Here is a 19,972-nt window from a genome sequence, read left to right on the forward strand (position 1 = left end):
TTTGCTGAATTTAAAAGACAATATATAGTTTTCTGTTTCCTATGCTTCCATGTATTGTTCAGACTTACTCCAAACAGAAGCGTACACTAGAGTGTGACAATAATGGCTTTTATGAAACAACATATAAAATCCAAAAAACAAGTATTTTTACTTGGACCTAGGGAGTTAAGAGCAGTTATACTTTCTGTTCATACATCAGGGATGTACTGCCCACGAGGGCATGTCTCCGACACATGTTCCCGGCACACACCATCTAGTCATGTGGGGGGGGGGGCACTGGCCGGGTTCTTGTGCATGGTCTCTATTGCAGTGCACTGCCCAGCGGCTCCCTCCATGCCAGGACCATACTCGCCAGCTTCGGGCCTGCCAGGCACCACACCGCAACAGAATCCAGGCGCAAGGACCTGGCCGGTGCCCGGCGGCTCCCTTCTCCTGGGGCACGCCTGGTCTCTCCTGTGGCACGGCGCCTGGTGAGCCTGAAGCTGATGAGTGTGGCCCCGGCATGGAGGAAGCTGCCAGGCACTGTGCTGCAGGAGATGCCAAGCACAAGGCCCCGGCCAGTGGCCAGTGGGTCCTTCCATGCTGGGGCCATGCTCACCAGCTTCTGGCCTGCCAGGCGCCAGGCCGCAGGAGAGGCCAGGCGCAAAGATGTGCTGGATTTCAGCTCGCCTCACCAAGGAGAGGAGTTTATATAGAGCCCTCTGATGGGGAGAGTGGGCTTGTTAAAGGTGACGTTGCCACTCTTCAGGGCAGTGTGCTTTGAAGGGCCCATTTAGCCAGGACCCTCAACCATATGCATTGTGGCAGGAGAAGCTGGACGCAAGGAGGTAGGGGCACAATTTTGGGGGAGGAAGCAAATTTGGGGGGACCCAGGGAGCACCATTTTAGTTCTTGCCCAGACCAGGGGGCACCATTTTAGTTTCTGCCCTGGGTGCCATTTTGTTTAGGTACACCACTATCATATATAAATGATATTTATGAAGCATGTTTTTGTATTTCTTCTGGAAAAAAACTTGTTCTCTCCTTTCCTTCTAACAGAATGGGTAGCTTGTGTTAGATCCAACTTCCTTGTCCTGTGTTATCTCCATGATGTGAAGAATGTCCTGCAGCTTCATGATCTAGCAACTGGTGCTCATCTCAAGACATTTCCATTGGACATAGGCAGCATTGTGGGATATAGTGGCCAAAAGAAAGACAGTGAAATATTTTATCAGTTTACATCCTTTTTATCACCAGGTAAGTTTTTTTTATCACCTAGAATGTCTATCTTCTACAAATATGTATGTAGATTTAAGCAATATAGACCAAAATGTGTGTAATGTGTCTTAACTAAGCATATAAGTTTTATATCCTAGTCATGTGCTTGGAAGCAACAAATAGCTACAGGTTCATAATATGTATATGCACAGTAAAATAAAACCCCATACATAGTCTTCATGCATACTGCTGTGTTGGGGAATTTTCTTAACTACTTGTGGGGATTAAACTGTGACATTGAATCTGGTTTTGAAGGCGACAAACCCACAGATTCAGTTCAGACATTATATAGAAAACTGTGGTTGAACTAAATGAATTATGGTTAATGTGACTGAATGCAGGCCAAACATAGAGTCATTCAAACTAGGATCTGAGTTTGTTTTACTAGATGTAGTTTGACATTATTTATGACTTGAACCAGACTTGTTCCTCGATGGCACCATCTGAAGCTACAGAGACAAAGAAAGTAGCAGTTGTTGAAGGAAACCTGGATTTGAGTTATTCATTCATTACTTTTATTAGGCATATGATAAAACAATCAGACTAACAATAACAACAATTAGAAAGGTTATTAGGTGGTCAACAGGAGTGCACAGTTGTTGATAAAGCTGTTGTCAAAAACTTTGCTATGTCTGCAGTTCTTTTAGTGCAACAGTCATTCAAAAGCAGATGTAGTTTGTTTTGGTCAGAAGTGGCAAGACACGATTTAATATGAGGCTCAATGTAGAGACTCTTGAGTTATTGCTGTGAGCTGACTTTCGGTTTCACAACCTAACCATAGTTAAAATAGACATTGTTTCCACAGGATGCCTAATCTGAGCTACTGTTGCTTCATTTAATGCAGACATTATGGTTTGTTGTAAAGCAGTGGCGTACCTGGGCAAACTGGAGCCTTGGGCAAAACCTGGTTTTGTTGCCCCCCCCCCCCCGCCCCATGGGCAGCCAACCTCCCCCACCGTGACCAAACAATGATGTTTCCACCAGGTCGTTTCAAAGTCACCATCACATTATAGAACATGCCCCAACTCACAAATCTGAACACAGCAGTGGGCCATCCACACAACAGAAATATTTTTTTGAAAACAATTTCAAAATGCTTTCAAAATGTTTTATTACTGCTATGAAAACATTGTTATTTAAACTGGGGACCCCAGACTCTCCCTTTAAGGTGGATTTAAAAGGAGAATCTGGGCTCCCTAGTTTAAACAAGTGATGCTGGAATCCACCCCCAAACAGCATCATTTTCAATGGTGTTTAAACTAGGGAGCCCAGATTCTCCTTTTAAATCCACCTTAAAGGGAGAATCTGGGGTCCCCAGTTTAAACAACATTGAAAGTGATGCTATTTTGGGGTGGATTCTCCCCCACCTGAAACAGCATCACTTTCAATGTTTAAACTGGGGACCTCAGATTCTCACTTTAAATCCATGCCGAAGGGGGTGCATATAACAACAACAACAACAACAAAGGCCTTTGGGTGAGGCTCAAATTGTAATGAAGGCCAATAACCAGCTAAAGATCTGGCAGCTGTGAAATCATCTACTACTACCACTACCACAACAATAACACACCACAACAACACACCACTACTGGAATATATGCAAGAATTACAACGTAAGAACAGCTAAGAACTGGTGGGTACATTGTCCAGAGAAAGTAATGGAAAATGAGAAAGTCAAGATCCTTTGGGACTTTCGAATCCAAACAGACAAAGTGTTGAAACACGATACACCAGACATCACCGTGCTCGAGGACAAGAAAGTGACCATCATCGACATAGCAGTCCCCGGTGACAGCAGGGTCATTGAAAAAGAACACGAGAAGGTCACTAGATACCACGATTTGAAAATCGAGCTTCAGCGTCTATGGCACAAACCAGCTGAGGTTGTCCCAGTGGTAATCGGCACGCTGGGCGCCATCCCAAAAACACTAGGGCAGCACTTGAAACATCTTCGAATTGACAAAATTAACATCTGTCAAATTCAGAAGGCAGTCCTGCTGGGATCCGCACAAATACTTTACAATACATTACAACTTCCTAAGCCTCTGGGTGAGGTTCGAATTGTAATGAAGGCCAACAACCAGCTAAAGATCTGGCAGCTATGTTATGGAATTCTTTACTCATGAAAAACTCCAAACAAAGATGGCTAATAGCAAGCTAGATTTATTGACATGTCAGGTGGACATGGAGAGAGCATAATACCTTGGTACCAACTCTCTGAAGTCTGTATCGCAGTACAGCTCATTTTAAGGTGTTTCTGAACAGACCTTCTGATCTCATCTGGCCAATCCTGGCTGGCTGTCGGCTGTCCACTCAGGCTCACAATCTTAACCTTTAACATATTAGTACAGTCATCAAAAACACATCAGCATAAGACAATTTTAGAAACTTTGTCGTTAATCATCTCAATATAATCAGCATCATTTGACTTGATTACGTATGAGGTTACATATGAATTCCATTTAGTAAGCTAAATCAGCAAAAAGCAAAAGCCTGGCTAGTCGGGTGAACCATCTCAGTCACTTCAGTGGCCAGGTCAATACCTAATGTTGACCCTGCACCCAGAAGCACCATCTGTTGGTCTTGCAAAATAGCAAAGGCAGCAGTTTCAGTAGCACCAAGTTACTGATTTCCTGAGCACAACCGCAAGAAAGATTTTCCCTGCTGTAAATATTTCTCAACTGTGGTCTTGCAACAAGCATAACTTTATAATGTTCATATCAGCTGTGAAATCTACAACAACAATAACAACAACAACAACAGGCATTGAGAGAATAAAAGAAAGAAAGAAAACAAGCATTGGCAGGAAGAGGGTGGATTTAAAAGGAGAATCTGGGGAAATTTGGGGGGTGCCTGCTGTCAGGGGTGCAATTATTAAGATAGGAGCACCAAAATTTCTGAGCATCTTTGTGAGCCCCTATTGATGATACCACCCAGGTTTGGTGAAGTTTGGTTCTAGGGGTCCAAGGTTATCGACCCCCAAAGGTGTAGCCCCCATCTCCTATTAGCTCTCATTAGAAACAATGAGGAATGGGGCACTCCCTTTGGGGGTCCATAACTTTGGACTCCCTAAATCAAACCTCACCAAACCTGGGTGATATCATCAGGAGAGTCTCCTGAAAAATCCCTGCGCCCCCTGCAGGCCAAAAACGGGAAGAAAACACTGAAAATATTAAAAAATCCCACAAACAAACCTGCATTTTTGGTTCCCACCACAAGAGGGCACCCTGGACAACTGCCCACTTTGCCCAATGGGAGGAACGCTTCTGTTGTAAAGCCATGAAGTCTATAGTAGCTGAGGTCAAGAGCAGGAACTGAATTGTTTGCACTTGAATATTTATACGGTTTGTCATAACGAATGTGCCATAGTTTATCATTATGTTTGAATTCAGGCATTGACAACCTTCACTGATGAATGAATTAATTGCATATTAAAATGTGAGTTTTTGAATGTATGTTAGCTAGCCTTTGTGGAATCAGTGGAATCTAACATTTACAATATTATATATACAATTCATGCAGTGATCTTCAATAGTGCTGTTTGTGTTGTCTTTCAGAGAGTGACTACTCCCTATAAATATTCCATTAATATAGAAATTGCAACTTTTATTTTAATCATTTTCCATTAATATAGAAATTGCAACTTTTATTTTAATCATTTTCTTAAAAACCTGAAGGCATAGTCATATAAAAATTGCTTTAAATAAATCTGTTAACACTAGATGAACAAAAGGATAGCAGAATGGGTAAGATGTACCCAACCAAGTCTGATTTGCTTTGTAAGGGATAAGATATTTTGACCTAGAGAAGATGTATATTACAGAGGGACAATACACCGTATCAGATATCATGTTAAGGGCAGTTCATGTATGCACAGAATCAAACAGTAATTTTTTTTCTTCAACAATACCGCTGCAGGTTTAAGTATTGCCATTTGACTTTTATATATTTTCCTATTAAAATAATTCCTTGGGCTTATAAAGCTTGCCTTGTCCATGAGTCGCTGAGGTCTGGTATGCGGTAGAAATTAGAATACTGGACTAGGATCTGGGGAACTCCGGTTCTAGTCCCCACATATCTATGGCATTTGTTGGGTGACCTTGGGTAAATTGCACTCTCGTTCAGCCACAGGGCTGTTTTAAGAATAAATAAAGAAGGGGAGGATGAGTATATTAGCCTAAGCTCTTTAGAGGAAATGTAGAAAAATGTATTAAATAAATATTTTATGTATGCAGACCCATTCTTTTGGTAGGAGAAAGATTGTAACATACACCTGCAGTTTGAAGTAGTACAGCCTACTGCCTTATTCTGCTGAATGTACACCATCAGCCCAGCATTCTATTCATTGAACAACACTACTATTATGGCTTGATTAAGTGTGTTTCTTACCTGTAAAATGGAGATATTAAAGAGGTATCTCAGTATTCTGAAGATAATTGGGTTTTTATAATAATTTTCCATTCTACATGAAAAGGGCTATATAAATCAATAAAGAACCCTTTCCATGGGCTTTTTCATAGGCATTAAGTATAATTTTGGAATAGGATAGTGGTGATTATAAAGGTAGCTCTTAAGCAGGAGAATGTACTTTTGTGAGAAAAATCTTTAAAAGATTGCAACTTTTGCTTTTAATGATAAAATGTGCGTTCAATACCCTGTCATCCACAGTGATGACTACTACTTCAGCAAGAGTAAAAGATTTCTTTTGTCCCTTTCCACTATTGTTTACAGATTGGTTGTTAGGCCAGAAAAGTAGGGTTGCCTCGTCTGGCAAACAGGGGGACTTTGGGGCAGAAGTGATACTTGGAGGAGGGGGGCATCAGTGACACCATAATGTCGTTTCTGGAGGGAAACCTGGAAGTGGCATCAGTCCTTTCTAGGAATTCCTAAAAGGTCTAGAGAAAAGTGAGGTCCCTTCAGAGTTTTTCCGGAAGTCATGTCAGGATTTTTTCCCTTTCCTGCCATTGGTTGATGGAATGTGGGTAGGCAAGGCCCTCTGTAGGCAGGAGTTTTCCTACCCGCAGCAGGCGCATGGCAACTCAACAGTAGAATCAACAGGTTGTAATGTAATTCAAGGAGTGAACAAACTTAAAAATTAAACCATTCCTTATTTTTTCTTTTTTACTAGTAGACGAAAAAAATGTTTCCTGTTGATAGCAGAATGCCTTGAGTGTTGCTTCCTTTTTTGCCTTTTGAGTGAGGGAGAGTCAGGAAGTGCTATTATCTGAATGTAGCTGTAGTGGCAGCAATTGAAAAATATGGTACCTTTTCCAGTTTTTGCTTGGTAATTTTTGTCGCAGTGCATTTCAACACTGGTAGATGTGCTGCAAGTTGCATAGTAACAATACCTCTGGAATTGTGATTTATACTATCTTGTTGGATTTATCATTTTAATTGTTTTATTAGATGCTTTCAATAATCAGAAAATGAATTGTAATTTTTTAAATAAATATCTATTTTTAATATCTTTTAAGTATCTTTTTAATATACTGTATAATGGAAGCACATCATCCCGTTTGATATTTTTGTTTATTTGAATACATTGTTGATAATAAGCTTGTCTTCCTTGTCCTTGTCAGCGGAACTGCTTTTCAGAGTCTTGGCCGGGCTGTTCTTTCCTGCTTGTTTTTTCCACTGCAAATTTTGTTCTTTCCATTAAGACAACAAAGGCTACAGGTGTTTTTCATTAAAGACAACTTTTTGTATTGTTTCAAACATGCCTTTAAAATAAAATACAATATTGCCATCTCTGGGAAGTTGCTTTGTCTTTTTTTAGAGAGAACAAAGATGTCAGCCTCCATTTAATTTAAAGGGGAAGAAAGGAACATAATTGTTTCCTGAGTGGCATGAATTTTAGCAAGGCCAAAAATTCAGTAGCTCAATCAAGAGATTCACATTACCAAAAAAGAAACATTAGCAATGTATGTTAACAAAAACATTTATTTAAGAGAATGGAAAGTGTTCAGTTGTCGTTGTTTCTTGCTGTTGGTGTACCACGCATTCACAATTTCTAAGTCAAAACTGACAAATATAAACTCTGTTTTAGGTATTATTTATCACTGTGATCTCACCAAAGAAGAACTGGAGCCAAAAGTTTTCAGAGAGATCACAATGAAAGGACTTGATCCTTCAGCTTATCAAACAGTGCAGGTAAGTAACAAAAAAAGTCCCTTTTTCTAGTTCTCAAATCACTTTGACTTGACCTTTTAGTTGAATTTGTAATTCCACAATTACAGTTTTGAGATCCTACCCAGTAAAATATTAGACATTTCTGATGACAGTTTCCTCATAAAACATTATAATGCCTCTCCCCAAGGGGCATTGGTGAGACCTTCATAAGAACATAAGACCTTCATGAGACCTTCCCAGGATAAGTAATTAGTAGGGTTGTAACTTAGATAAAGATTTGAGTATAGTTTCTGCTGGAGCAGGGGAAAACGTTTCAATTGCAGGTATACTTTTGGGTCATAGCATCAGGGTTGATGTGTGTAGTGTACTGACCCTGTACTAAATTCTTGAGGTCTGGTATAGAGAAGGTCAGCTGTGCCTGTAAATAGCCTTTTCCTATCTTTGATTGATATGGATTGTCAGGAGTACAGTCTGTATCGCTTAACACAAATGCTCGGTGGAGATTTGTTTCCTTCAGGAATGCGGGAGTCCTGTGTTCATCCTTGAGAGATGTGATATGACTATGTAGCTTTAATAAGTATTGTATTTTTAAGTTCAGTGAGTTGACAATAATTACATTCAAATATCCGTGTAATTAAAGTGCTTCAGTGGGAAAAAGAAACCTTATGGGTATATTGGGTGAAGATGTTTATAGAATTTAAAATCATTTCTACACTTAAATTAATTCCATATTTAAACTTCGCAAATATGTTAAGAAAATACAAAAGGCTCTTTGAAATGAAATTTCTTCATTTTGTGTTTAAGAAGGATCCACCATTTTTTTTTATCCTTTGTGGCATGGGATAACTAAATAAATCATTCGGCTTTTGTATGGTTTCTGCTTTCATGTGCTCTGCCTCTCTCTTCATTGTATGGAGCACAGTGGAATGTCATATCAGAAAATGAAAACAGCAAAACCCTGAGAATAGAAAGACTATGAGGATTTCTTGTAAGCATAACTCTGTTGATACGTAGACATGGAAATTGCCTATGAAGGGGGAAACTGTCATAGCAGAAAAAACTGAGGATTCTTTTGAACACCTTTATTGGTCTTCGTATAAATTCTGAGCAGAAGAAAAGGAAAACCCCTCCTAATGTGATAACTTTTGTTGGACTCAAAGATACTAGCAAACTGAGGAAACACGGCTACAAAAGTAGAGGACATATGTTTTCTGATGAGTTTTTGCATATGCCCAAAATGTTTTTCTGAGAGAAAGGGGGGTGTCAAACGGAAACAGATCTGCAGAAATCCATAGCCATTGATCCTAGTACTCACAAAACACTCTGGCTGATTCCGCATGGGCCAAAAACAGCAGTGTGAAAATGGTGTAAAAGGGTTTAAAACGGTGTAAAAGGGTTTATACTGTTTTCACACCATTTTCACACCGCTGTTTTTGGCCCATGTTTCACACCGCTGTTTTTGGCCCATGAGGAATCAGCCTTAGTGTATCTAAAGCACAATAGGTACTAAAAATGTTTAATGGCAATTTAAAGAATGATCTTTGTCATCTTTAAAGGGCTTCAGGTCTCTGATTTTTCAAAATGTTTATTTTAAGTAGTTGAATTCATCTTTGAAATGTTAGGGAAAGATACATTTTTTATTACCATATTTCTTCTGAAACTGTGTGAGGTAAAGACGTCTTTCTTTTATAGTTTTTTAACTTGCTAGCTTGCTCACAAGTTCTTTGCTCACAGACACAGAGACAATCTCACCTGTGTGGATTAACAATTAGCACTTTCCTACTTCATATGACGCCAATATTCCCAGGACAGATAAAGAATTCTATCGTCTTAGTGAGAACTGGGTCACCATTTATATTCGAGCTTTTTGGGGTGGGGGGGTTGGGTAGGGGGACTCTGAGATTTCTTCAGAGTAGCTGAACTTTTTAAATACTTGTAGGTAAAACTAAACAAGTTCCTGTGAGTGTTGGATCAGCTGGAATGAGAGCCCTGCTTCTTCTTTCGAGGCTTAATGAACAGCACATTTCCTTGCAACATGTGTAGGGCACTCTGACATCAGTGACAAAAGACCTACCAGCTTTTGTCAACTAGGACAAGTACCAGCAGAACCACAGATTTCATTGGGATATGTAGGCGGTGAGTTGTTTGCAGTAGTTTCTATAGGGCAACTATTGCTGAGTCTTAATCAGTTTTGACAGTTTTTGCCCATAGAAAATAGGAGAATCACTATCAAGGTTTAAGGAAAAGTGGAGTGAGAGGCTCTCTTCAAATTTGGATGAGGCAAGTTAGTCTGCCTGTTGGGACAGCCACATCTCCACAGTTCAGTGGCCCAAGTCTGCAAAGAAATCTTTTCCAAAAGGACCCCAAGCAGCTTACAACCCAAAAAGTGATTGTATGCACAAAAACATCTGGGAGTGTTCCTGTACTCATATGCTTGTTTCTCCAAAGGCCTGGGCTGTGATCATGGGCTACAAGCCAAAGAACCAAGAGCTCTTCGGCTCATGCCCTCTGGCTCATGCCAAAGCCTTATAAGTATTCCAGTGGGAAGGGTTAAAATCCTCTGCAAGATGATGCATCTGATCTTCTTCCACTGTTTTCCTTCCTGCTCTTCTAGTCCAGGTTAAGACATCCTGTCTTCTCATCTAGTTAGAAGAAACATATTCTGTAACAAGACTTTAAAAGAAACATGTTGCATGTGATTTTCTTCAAACTGTATCCAGTGTGATTTAACAGTCTAACAAATAATAATAGTGTTAGATTTTAACATTAACACTAACATACTGTCCTAATCAGGAATAGCAATATTCACAGAGAGGTCGTTTGTGCATATTACACTAATGAAAAAAGACAGGTTAAACATTGCACCTTGTCCATAACCATTATTAGACAAAACTGATTTCCAAATGGCATTTTCCCAGTGTAGAAGCTATAGCCATAACAAACAGCATGGGTTTGAATGTGACAATGGGAACTGAAATGCCATGAACTGCAAGTGTCATGTTTTATGTCTACTGCTAGTGGTGGCATGAGATGCTTCATGCACCCTCAGTCATCTTTACATTACTCAGAAGTGTTACCACTCCTAAATTTATCCTGTCACATGAAACTAGAAGTTTTTTCCTCTACAAAGCAATCATTAAAATGCAGCAGTTGCCCATAATGAACCTGTGGTGAATTCACACTTTTCAGCATATTAAAGTAGCTGAGATGAATAAAAACAACTTGAAAGTTCCATTCCCAATTTAATTCTCTCTATGCTAATTCACCTAGGTGTATTGCTTGGCTGATGACTCAGTTGAAGCGTGAAATGCCTCCACTGAAAAACGTTATGCCCACATTTCTGTGAAATTGTATGAAAGTTCTGGTGAGGGCCTTTGATTCCAGTAACTACTGATTGAGAGTGATTAATTATGACATACAACTCTTTTCCCTCTCTGATGTAATCATCAAATGAAGAGAAGGCATACAAGAACATGCCTACAGTCCTTCAATGTAACATAGTGCTGTAACTAAGGCCATTTATGCAGGGATATCTCCAGAGGTGGCAAAAGCAGCCGGCGGCAGGTCGCAACCCTGCCAGCTTCTGCGGCCCTGCCTCCTCCCTCCTCCACCCCACCACCGCCCCCGCCCCCCACTCAACCAGAATCAGTTGTTAAATTTTTGGATCTCACTACTGGATATCTCTTCACAAAATGGTGTCCAGGGCAGGTTGTGAAATTGCACCCCACCCCCACTTTCATCACTTCCTTCCTGCCTGACAGCTCCTCAACTGCACATCCCAGTGGTAAGCAGAACTGCAAACCTGATGGTAGTAAGAACCAAATTAAAAGTGGAATGAGCGCTGTAGGGTGGGGGGAGAGAAAAAGAGAACTGAAAAGTAATATGAGCACCTGTTGCAAAAAGCCCCCCACCCCACCCCAGGCTCATGTGACCCAGAGGTGTTCCTCTTTCCCTCCTCCCTTGCCTTGCCCCTTACCCTGGGCCTCACCTCTCCTTCCCTAAGCTGGTTCCACCACCTGCATCAGAATCAGCCCCTCACTGGCAGACAGAGGAGCCAAGCATTTCTTAGAGCTCCAAGAACAATAAGGAGCCACCACTGAGCTGCTTCCCTCTGGACTCCACTGTGGCAGTCCCAGGCCAGGCACATGCCCCTTAGCTGGCCACTCCCCTATGCCTGGCCTCTCCTCTCCACCCAGCTCTGACAGCCTCAATGGCCTGGCAAGCAAGTCATGGAAGTAGCTGCCCAAAAACGTTCAGGCCAGAAGAGCCGGTAGATCTACAAACTGTTGTAATGTACAATACTTGGCCTTTTTTAGTCAGCCTCTCGGTCAGCTACCTGCGCAACTCATTTGCCTGGGCAACTTATTTGCATACAAAAACCTGTGCAACTCATTTGCATACAGGAGCCCTGCAGGGCCAAAACTGAAGTACATGCAATGCAGAAACTCACTCCCAGGGGACTTCTTGTGTACATTACAACGCTTATGTAGGATGAATAGTAACAAGTGATAAACTAATTCTGACTGACTTAACATAATGAGGGTTGGGCACCTTTGCTTAATATTGAGATACATTGATAATTTTCTCACATGTTTTTACTTAGCCATCTGATTGGGCATTTTGATGGACTGAATGGGCTTTCTATTATGCATTGTTCCTGTCTGTGTATTTGGATCAATATGAGCTTTCAAATATATATCCTTATACATAATTGCCTAAGTGATGGAATGTCCGACAATGAACCATTGTTTGACATTCTATCTTGTCCCCGCCCACCTTCCCCCAACCCAGGAGCATCCCCTTCCCCAAACAATATGAGCTGCTCTCCTGGAGGGAACAAGGAGGGGGGGGGGGTGTTCCCTGCCCTTCCCCCCCCTTCTTGAGCCCATTTTATTTTAATTAAAAATGGGCTTTAGTGCTAGTGTGTTCAGGAATTTATCAGTCATTTGGAATATTGTCTTACCCATAAACCATGTCAAAACTTCAAGCATTTCTGTTGAAATATCGTCGTACCTTATCAAAACAAGGTAGTCAGTTTATGGATACTCTCAAGCTCTAACATGACCAAGAAATAGAATCCAAGATGAGGTTTGGTAAAATAATGGTATTTCTGCTAAGTAAAGCGAGTCTTGTTTGGAGTTTATATCAGTTGCAAGCTATAAAACAAGCTATAATACTAGAAAGCGGGCACGTTTCTTACTGAACGATTATTCACAGTACTATGAACTAAACTGTCTTCTATTCAGCTACATTTTTATTCCATAAATAAAAGGATTGGGATATTATTGTTTCTTTATTTAATAATAAATAAATATTTCTGAAAGTTGAAAAATCAGAATCTTGGATAATCCTATATATTTTCAGAGTGGGTTCCATATCCTTTCAGAATACAGCCTCGTGGTCATTATAATCAGAATATTTTTAAAAATATAAATTGATAGTAGTCCTATCCACTGAAGGAGTGACAATGGTGTGTCCAGAATAGGGCCATGACTCTCAGATGTTCAGGAACTACAATTACTCAGCATGGCCATTGGCCACCTAATATGCTGACAGAGGCTGATGGGAATTGTAGTTCCTGAACATCTGGAGAGCCGCAGGTTCCCTACCCCTGGTGTAATCTATATACAGTGTTTATGAGGCATATGTATATAGGTGACACAATGTTGTAATGCAGATGCTTAGTAAAACTAAGCAAGTAATTATTTCAGCACACTAACGTTATATCTATAACAGTATAATTAGATCTATTCCAACAATATAAAATAGCCACAACTTATGCAGCCGACTCATTTAAAGCTGTCCCTGCTTCTTGCAGTTTTATAGGGGCAAGTTCTACCGCTGCTAGAATTTCTAATTTTGTTACAAGCTGGTCATAAGGAAACACTGGCAGCAAATTTCTCTTTAAATTGTTCCCATTTTGCATTTTTATCATTAAAATTGTAGTTATTATCATTTTAGAAAAGATGATACAAGACAAATTCAAACTCTGAAAAGTAATGTCATTTTGACATTTTTAAACATTTTTTCATAGCATTAGGGGGTAATTAGCTACCAAACTGTAAGTGAAAATACTAGAAGAGATGTTTCAAACACCCATATTTAGAAAAGGAAGGGAAAATCATTTGTTGTCAACATTAAAAATGTTTTAAATCTCTAGATAACTTTTTAAATCACAAAATTTCAGCCCGTCTACACTGAATTAAGTATAAGTTCAGTTTGTTTATTATTCTACAGCAATTTTTCCAGAAAAGAACATGATTTACAATTATTACCACAATATAAACTTTGAATCTTAATTAAGCCTTTTTAAATACAGATTTTCTATTGTCTACTGAAGACACAGTATATTGTTCAGCAGAGGCAGTTCACCCACATTTGCACTCGTTTGCTTGTGGACAACATTCTCTGTTGAAATGAATGCCTCTCTAGGAATTGTCAGAAACTCTTTGCTTTGACCATAGTTTCAGCCAATTCCTAGACACATGAAATGTCACTTCTGAGTTTTTCCGGATTTGAAATCATGCCTTTGGCTGGCAGCCATTTTTTATTATTATTTATTTTTTGCTGTCATTCAGACTGGCAGGGATCCCCTGCCCCCCACCTGGCATCTGGCAACCTTAGTGACTGCTGACTGGTTGATTATTTTTAATCTAGAAGGCTTATGATGTGCTCTAAAGATGGCTTTGTTATTGATGCCCTCTCTACTCTCTTTCTTCACATGCAATATTTTAGTTTCTTTCGCTCTGCGTTGCAGTGTTTGTAATTCTGTACACTGTTTATAAATGTGTACTGAGGTGGAAAACCTGTAAAAAAATCAAGCTCTTTCAGGAACTGTTTGTTACCTGTTCATGTAACATGAAGATTTGAAAGAAAAATGTCTAGAATTTATGCAAAACATCTATCTTTTGCATTCTTCCACCACCACCACCCTTGCTTCTGAAATATTTTCTGCCCATACAGCTGCAATTGACAAACTAATTTGAGATGCCATAATGGTATTTGGTGTTTAATTTTACCAGCGGTATGCATGATGATATACTCATTACATATCATGTGGTAGACAGAATCATATTACCCTTGGAGTTACCCACTAGTATAAAAATAACTCTTACACAGCTTTCTGTGTGTCCTACTGGAATGATGGTTGGTGTTTCCTTGGGCAAGAAATCAAAAACACAAATAACATTGCTATCTTTTTCTATTTCTCCTTGATTGGGGAGGTCTACATAGCAATTGAAGGTGTTGGCTTTAAAGTCCTAAATAGCCTAAATTCAGCCAACTCTAAAAAGAGGCTGCTGTTGTCACCACTGCCACTCATTAAGATACTCAGAACTATAATTCACCTGCCCCCGTAAAAATAACACCATTGTGAGTAAGAAGGCAGGGCCTTTATAGTAGTGCCTGAAGTTTTATGTAGCTGCTTTTTGAGGGGAGCCCCCTGTTGCTCTCTTTTGTTTGCCTTTCAGTGACAAATGGAAGCATTTGCATTTAACAAACTATTAATCTCCTTTACGAATTAAACTTCATACAGTCTCCGTTTGGAACATGATAATGAAATAACACTGTAGTTAGGCAGGCAGTGATAATGAAATAACACTGTAGGCAGTCAAGCAGATTTTAAATGTTGGGAATCTAGTTTTCCTTTTTTTACAAAATACATAGGCATCTGGATAAGAAGTCTCTCTATAGCATAGAACTTGAGTTGGCTTCTGTTTAGTTTTTGTGAGATTTAATTTTACTTGTTTAAATGCTTCTAAATACCTTGATAAAAACCATGGGTGAAAGGCAGTAGCCCTCCTAGCAATTTAAGGGGGTGGTTGTATGGCCTGTACAGTTAGCATGTAGCAAACGGATCTCTGTGCATTGAATTGATTGCAGATATAATGAAGGCCTTCATCCCCATCTTTAACCTTTCAAAATGGTGGAATTAAAAATTTATAATTTAGAGACCTTTCTTAGGCATATAACAACATAAGGACAAAGAATAGGGGTAAATGCAGTATAGAACAGTGTGAGGTGAACAGAAATGAAGGGCACCTAATCTAAAACGCGCAGTAGAAATTTGGCTTCAGTTTCAGTTATTTCAGCTTCAGGATTGATGAGCAAAAAAATCATTTTTGCATTGGCAGAAAGGTCTGAGAACCCAACCGGGGTTAAGGCAGAGAAGTTGGGTCTAAAGCTGTTGTATTTAGCGCAGAAGAGCAAGATGTGTTCAAGGGAGTCAGTGTCAGAAGGGCAGAAAGAACAGTGTCGATCATGCCAACGGATGTTTAAGAACTAGCCTTGAAGTAGTGACAATGGAAAAGAATTGCATCTTGCTCTTGAAAATGTTTGTGATTAAAAAGTTGGTCCAGATAATGGGCAACATAGAGTTTCTGGGGAATAATCCCAAAGTACAAAGGTGAGCAGGAACTCTGAGCCTTGCTCAAAAGGTATTGGTATTCCTGCTCAAATAGTTTATTTTTTAACTGATGATAAAATCCTACGTTGGCAGTGAGCATGAGCAAGAATTCCATGAAAGGCCCAAGCAGGAGAAAATCTTATCCCACCGATTAATAGCCATCAGTCAAGGAGGTCTGGAGTTCCGCAGCGTGATCACAAGATTGGACCAGGCTGTGAGAATCAGAAAGAAACAGAGGCACACCCTAAAATTTGCAGAAAGTGGTGGCTCCATGCTTCTTTGTGGTTTTCCAGAAGATGTCCTGTCCTGCCTCAAGGCAGAGGACAGCATAGGGGATACAGTGAGGGACTCCAAAGACCTTATATAAGATGCTAGACTGTAACCGTTCAATCTTGGATTTCCATGCATGGATCCATATAGGAACCCTGTACATTAGATGTTGGATCACTTTCATGTTAAATACTTTCAGGGCCACCGGAATGAATCTGCCATTCGTGGCCATTGAGAGGGTAAAATCCTCTTCAGAACAGCAGCAGAAGAAGCATTTGCTACCCTCCTTCAGAGGCCTTGTGTCTCTATGTTTAGCCCAGCCAGGCTTATGCTGGAAGACAACCCCTAAATATCTGTAGGATCTGACTTGCTCAATATCTGAGCACTGAATAGACCAGGACATAGAGCTGCTAGTGATTAGGAAAACCAGGACTTTGGATTTTGTTGCATTGATTGAAAGCTGATTAGAAGCGCAGCAGTTGTTCATTTGAGGAGTAAATTCTTGGGGCCGACCCTTGAGCAGGACAGCAGAACTGCATCATCAGCATATAATAGGACTGGATCTGGAACATTATCCAAATGAGGACAATGAGAGTTTATGCTGTTCAGGGTTGGGACAAGGTCATTCAGGAAGAGATTAAACAGTACAGGGGCTACTCAGTGGTGGCGAACCTATGGCACTCCAGATATTCATGGACTACAATTCCCATCAGCCCCTGCCAGCATGGCCAATTGGTTCACCATAGGTTCGCCACCATGGGGCTAACTGGTCTATATAGACTCCCATCTGATCTTGCAAGGTAGTTCTTGTGTCCTGATAGTTTTTAGTAATTCAAATCTCTCTCTCTCTCTCTCTCTTCTTTTTTTGCATGAATTGGGGCACTCACCTGCAGTTTGCATTCTTGCAAACCCATTCCCTATTTTAGTAATGATTTATTTCCCCCTCCCCCCTTTTTAGGTTTTCTATGCCAGCAAAGATGGTACTAAGATCCCAATGTTTATTATCCATAAGAAAGGAATAAAATTAGATGCATCTCATCCTGCATTCCTTTATGGTTATGGTGGATTCAACATATCTATCACACCAAGCTACAGGTAAGTAGACTTGGGAGCCATATTTTAATATTGTATTATAAACATTGATCAAAGTAATAAAAAGCATCAATAATCTTAGAATGAGAAGGTAAAATTTTTATTATGTAGGTTATATATTTGTGACAAACAAAAATTGAAGCCCACTGATACTAAACCAAAAATAAACTGGATTTCTCACAACACTGGATATTGTTCACTTCAAAAGAGATTACTTAACACTGAGCCCATCATATACAAATTCAATAGCATACTCCTTTGCTGTTCAGAAGGTTTAGATAGATAGCCCTTGCAAATTCTCTTAAAACAGAGGTGCTGGGTTCTATTTCTCCTATAACAGAACTGGGCAAGTTTGAGAGGGCTAGGGGTAATTTACAGGATTAGAGAACTAGATTACAGGAGCAGCAGTGATGTAGTGGTTAAGAGCAAGTGTACTCTAATCTGGAGGAACCGGGTTTGATTCCCCTCTCTGCCACTTGAGCTGTGGAGGCTTATCTAGGGAATTCATACATGCCAGCTGGGTGACCTTGGGCTAGTCACAGCTCTTTGGAGTTCTCTCAGCCCCACCTACCTCACAGGATGTTTGTTGTGAGGGGGGAAGGGAAAGGAGTTTGTAAGCCCCTTTGAGTCTCCTACAGGAGAAAAAGGGGGAATATAAATCCAACTCTTCTTCTCTTCTTCTTCTTATGGTAAAGGTAATCCCCTGTGGAAGCACTGGGTCATTACTGATCCATGGAGTTATGTTAACAGTTTGCCGTTGTCTTCCTCAGCCATCTACACTTTGCTCAAGCTGGGTTTTTATTTTGCCTACCTCAAAAGGATGGAAGGCTTAATCAGCCTAGAGCAGTGATGGCGAACCTCCAGATGTTATGGACTACAATTCCCATCAGCCCCTACCAGCATGGTCAATTGGCCATGCTGGTAGGGGCTGATGGGAATTGTAGTCTATAACATCTGGAGTGCCAAAGGTTCGCCACCACGGGCCTAGAACCAGCTACCTGAAATTTCCTTCGAGCTCAAACTCTGGTCATGAGCATAGTTTTGACTGCAGTACTGCAGCTTACTACTCTGTGCCATGGGGCGTTTTCTTACACTGGGAACATTCCTGATAAGAAATCATGAGGAATAGTCTGAAGCATGGGGAGATATTTAAACTCCTTTTGTGCCTAAATGGTGCCTCAGGACTACACTGTGAATAAAGACCTGAGAGCTTTGTTGAGTTGCATGGCAAAATAGAAATCTTAAACTAAATAAGTAATAAAGCAGTAGAAGCCCTACTTGAGTTTCCAGAAATTGAAAAAATCAGTGGTCTAATGCTATGAAATATATCTGTTAAACCAGGGGTCAGCAACCTGCCAGCAGGGGCTGATGGGAATTGTAGTCCAAGAACATCTGGAGAGCCGCAGGTTGCAGACCCCTGTGTTAAACTCTCCTGTGGGAATGACCTAGGCCAGGGGTAGGGAACCTGCGGCTCTCCAGATGTTCAGGAACTACAATTCCCATCAGCCCCTACCAGCATGGCCAATTGGCCATGCTGACAGAGGCTGATGGGAATTGTAGTTCCTGAGCATCTGGAGAGCCGCAGGTTCCCTACCCCTGACCTAGGCAGCCTATTTCTGGGCAGGTGGGGGATAGATGAACGGCAGCTGATCATTGCACAGCCCTGTCCGTCTAAGAGGTTTGTGAAACAATACAATTGAGGGGAAACTATGAAATATTTTCTAGTATGTTCTTGTTGTACATTATTGTTAACAACCTGGGCATCCATTAATTTCCAGGCTTATTTGACAGCACGTCTTTCTCTTATCATTTCACCTTTTTGATCACTAATTCTAAATGTCTTAGTTAATAACTATATTTAAAAATGATTAATGATTCAGGCATCTTCATGATCGAGGCAGAGCTCTTATTTTCCATTGCATTAAAAAGATTTAAAATGTTAGGTAGTGGAAATTAGAAAAGTTTTCTGTGTGTAACTTGTAAACAGCATGTGCACAAATAAATAAAAAGCAAGGAATTTGTAATACTTCCCCTTTTAACAAATTTTATGTTTGATTTTTTAAATAATACAAACATGGGAGAAAGGAACACAGTTCTCCACTGGAAGAGATTTACAAATAGAAATAATTAAAGCAAAAACAAAGTCCCTCCTCTCCTATCTTTATACATCATTGGCTAATGGTTCGAATGGCCGACAACAAACCCTTAGCCAATTGCTGTGCAGGACACACAGGGACCCAAGCCTGTGTGCACTCCCATTGGGCATTGCCAAGCCTGCAGAGCAGCCCTGCAAAGCCCTCCCGCTCCCTCCCACCCCCTCCAAGCGATGCCAGGCCGCAAAGGGCCTGTCAAACGCCCCCTATCCCCTTCCACCCCAACCCGCAAAGGGCTTGTCAAACACCCCACCCTCTCCCACCCAAAAACTCACCTTGCCACCCTCCCTTATCCCTACCCACACCTTTCAACCCGCCCGCTCCACAAAACTCACCTTGCCACCCTTCCCCCATCCCAACACTCACCTTAACACCCTTAACCCTCCCTTAGCCACACTTTGCCATCCTTTTCCCACTCCAAGCCACTTCTCTGCACCCTCCCCCACCCCAATCCTCACCTCCTGCCCTCCTCCCACCCCATGCCACTCTTCTCCAACCTCCGCCTATCCTCACCTTCCCACCTACCCCAAGCCACACCTCTCCCACCTGCAAACCACAGAATCAGACCCAGGTAAGTGGTACACCATGAGGAAGGGTAGGGTGGGAGCCACTACAGCCCAGTAAAGTCCATGGCAGGGGGAGATGTTTCCTCTTCGATCCTTTTGCT

At 40.8% G+C, this 19,972-nt stretch overlaps 1 protein-coding gene across 1 annotated transcript in view; it reads left to right on the forward strand.

Annotated features, from left to right (window-relative positions):
* LOC125431074 (prolyl endopeptidase) overlaps positions 1-19,972 on the forward strand; it is an 81,721-nt gene that overhangs the window by 48,152 nt on the left and 13,597 nt on the right. The window contains exons 9-11 of the mRNA XM_048493640.1: positions 1,039-1,236; positions 7,304-7,407; positions 17,019-17,155. Of these exons, the coding sequence (XP_048349597.1) occupies positions 1,039-1,236; positions 7,304-7,407; positions 17,019-17,155 (439 nt within the window). The remainder of the gene's footprint in view (positions 1-1,038; positions 1,237-7,303; positions 7,408-17,018; positions 17,156-19,972) is intronic.

The sequence above is a fragment of the Sphaerodactylus townsendi genome, linkage group LG01 (genome assembly GCF_021028975.2).
Source record: "Sphaerodactylus townsendi isolate TG3544 linkage group LG01, MPM_Stown_v2.3, whole genome shotgun sequence".
NCBI lineage: Eukaryota > Metazoa > Chordata > Lepidosauria > Squamata > Sphaerodactylidae > Sphaerodactylus > Sphaerodactylus townsendi.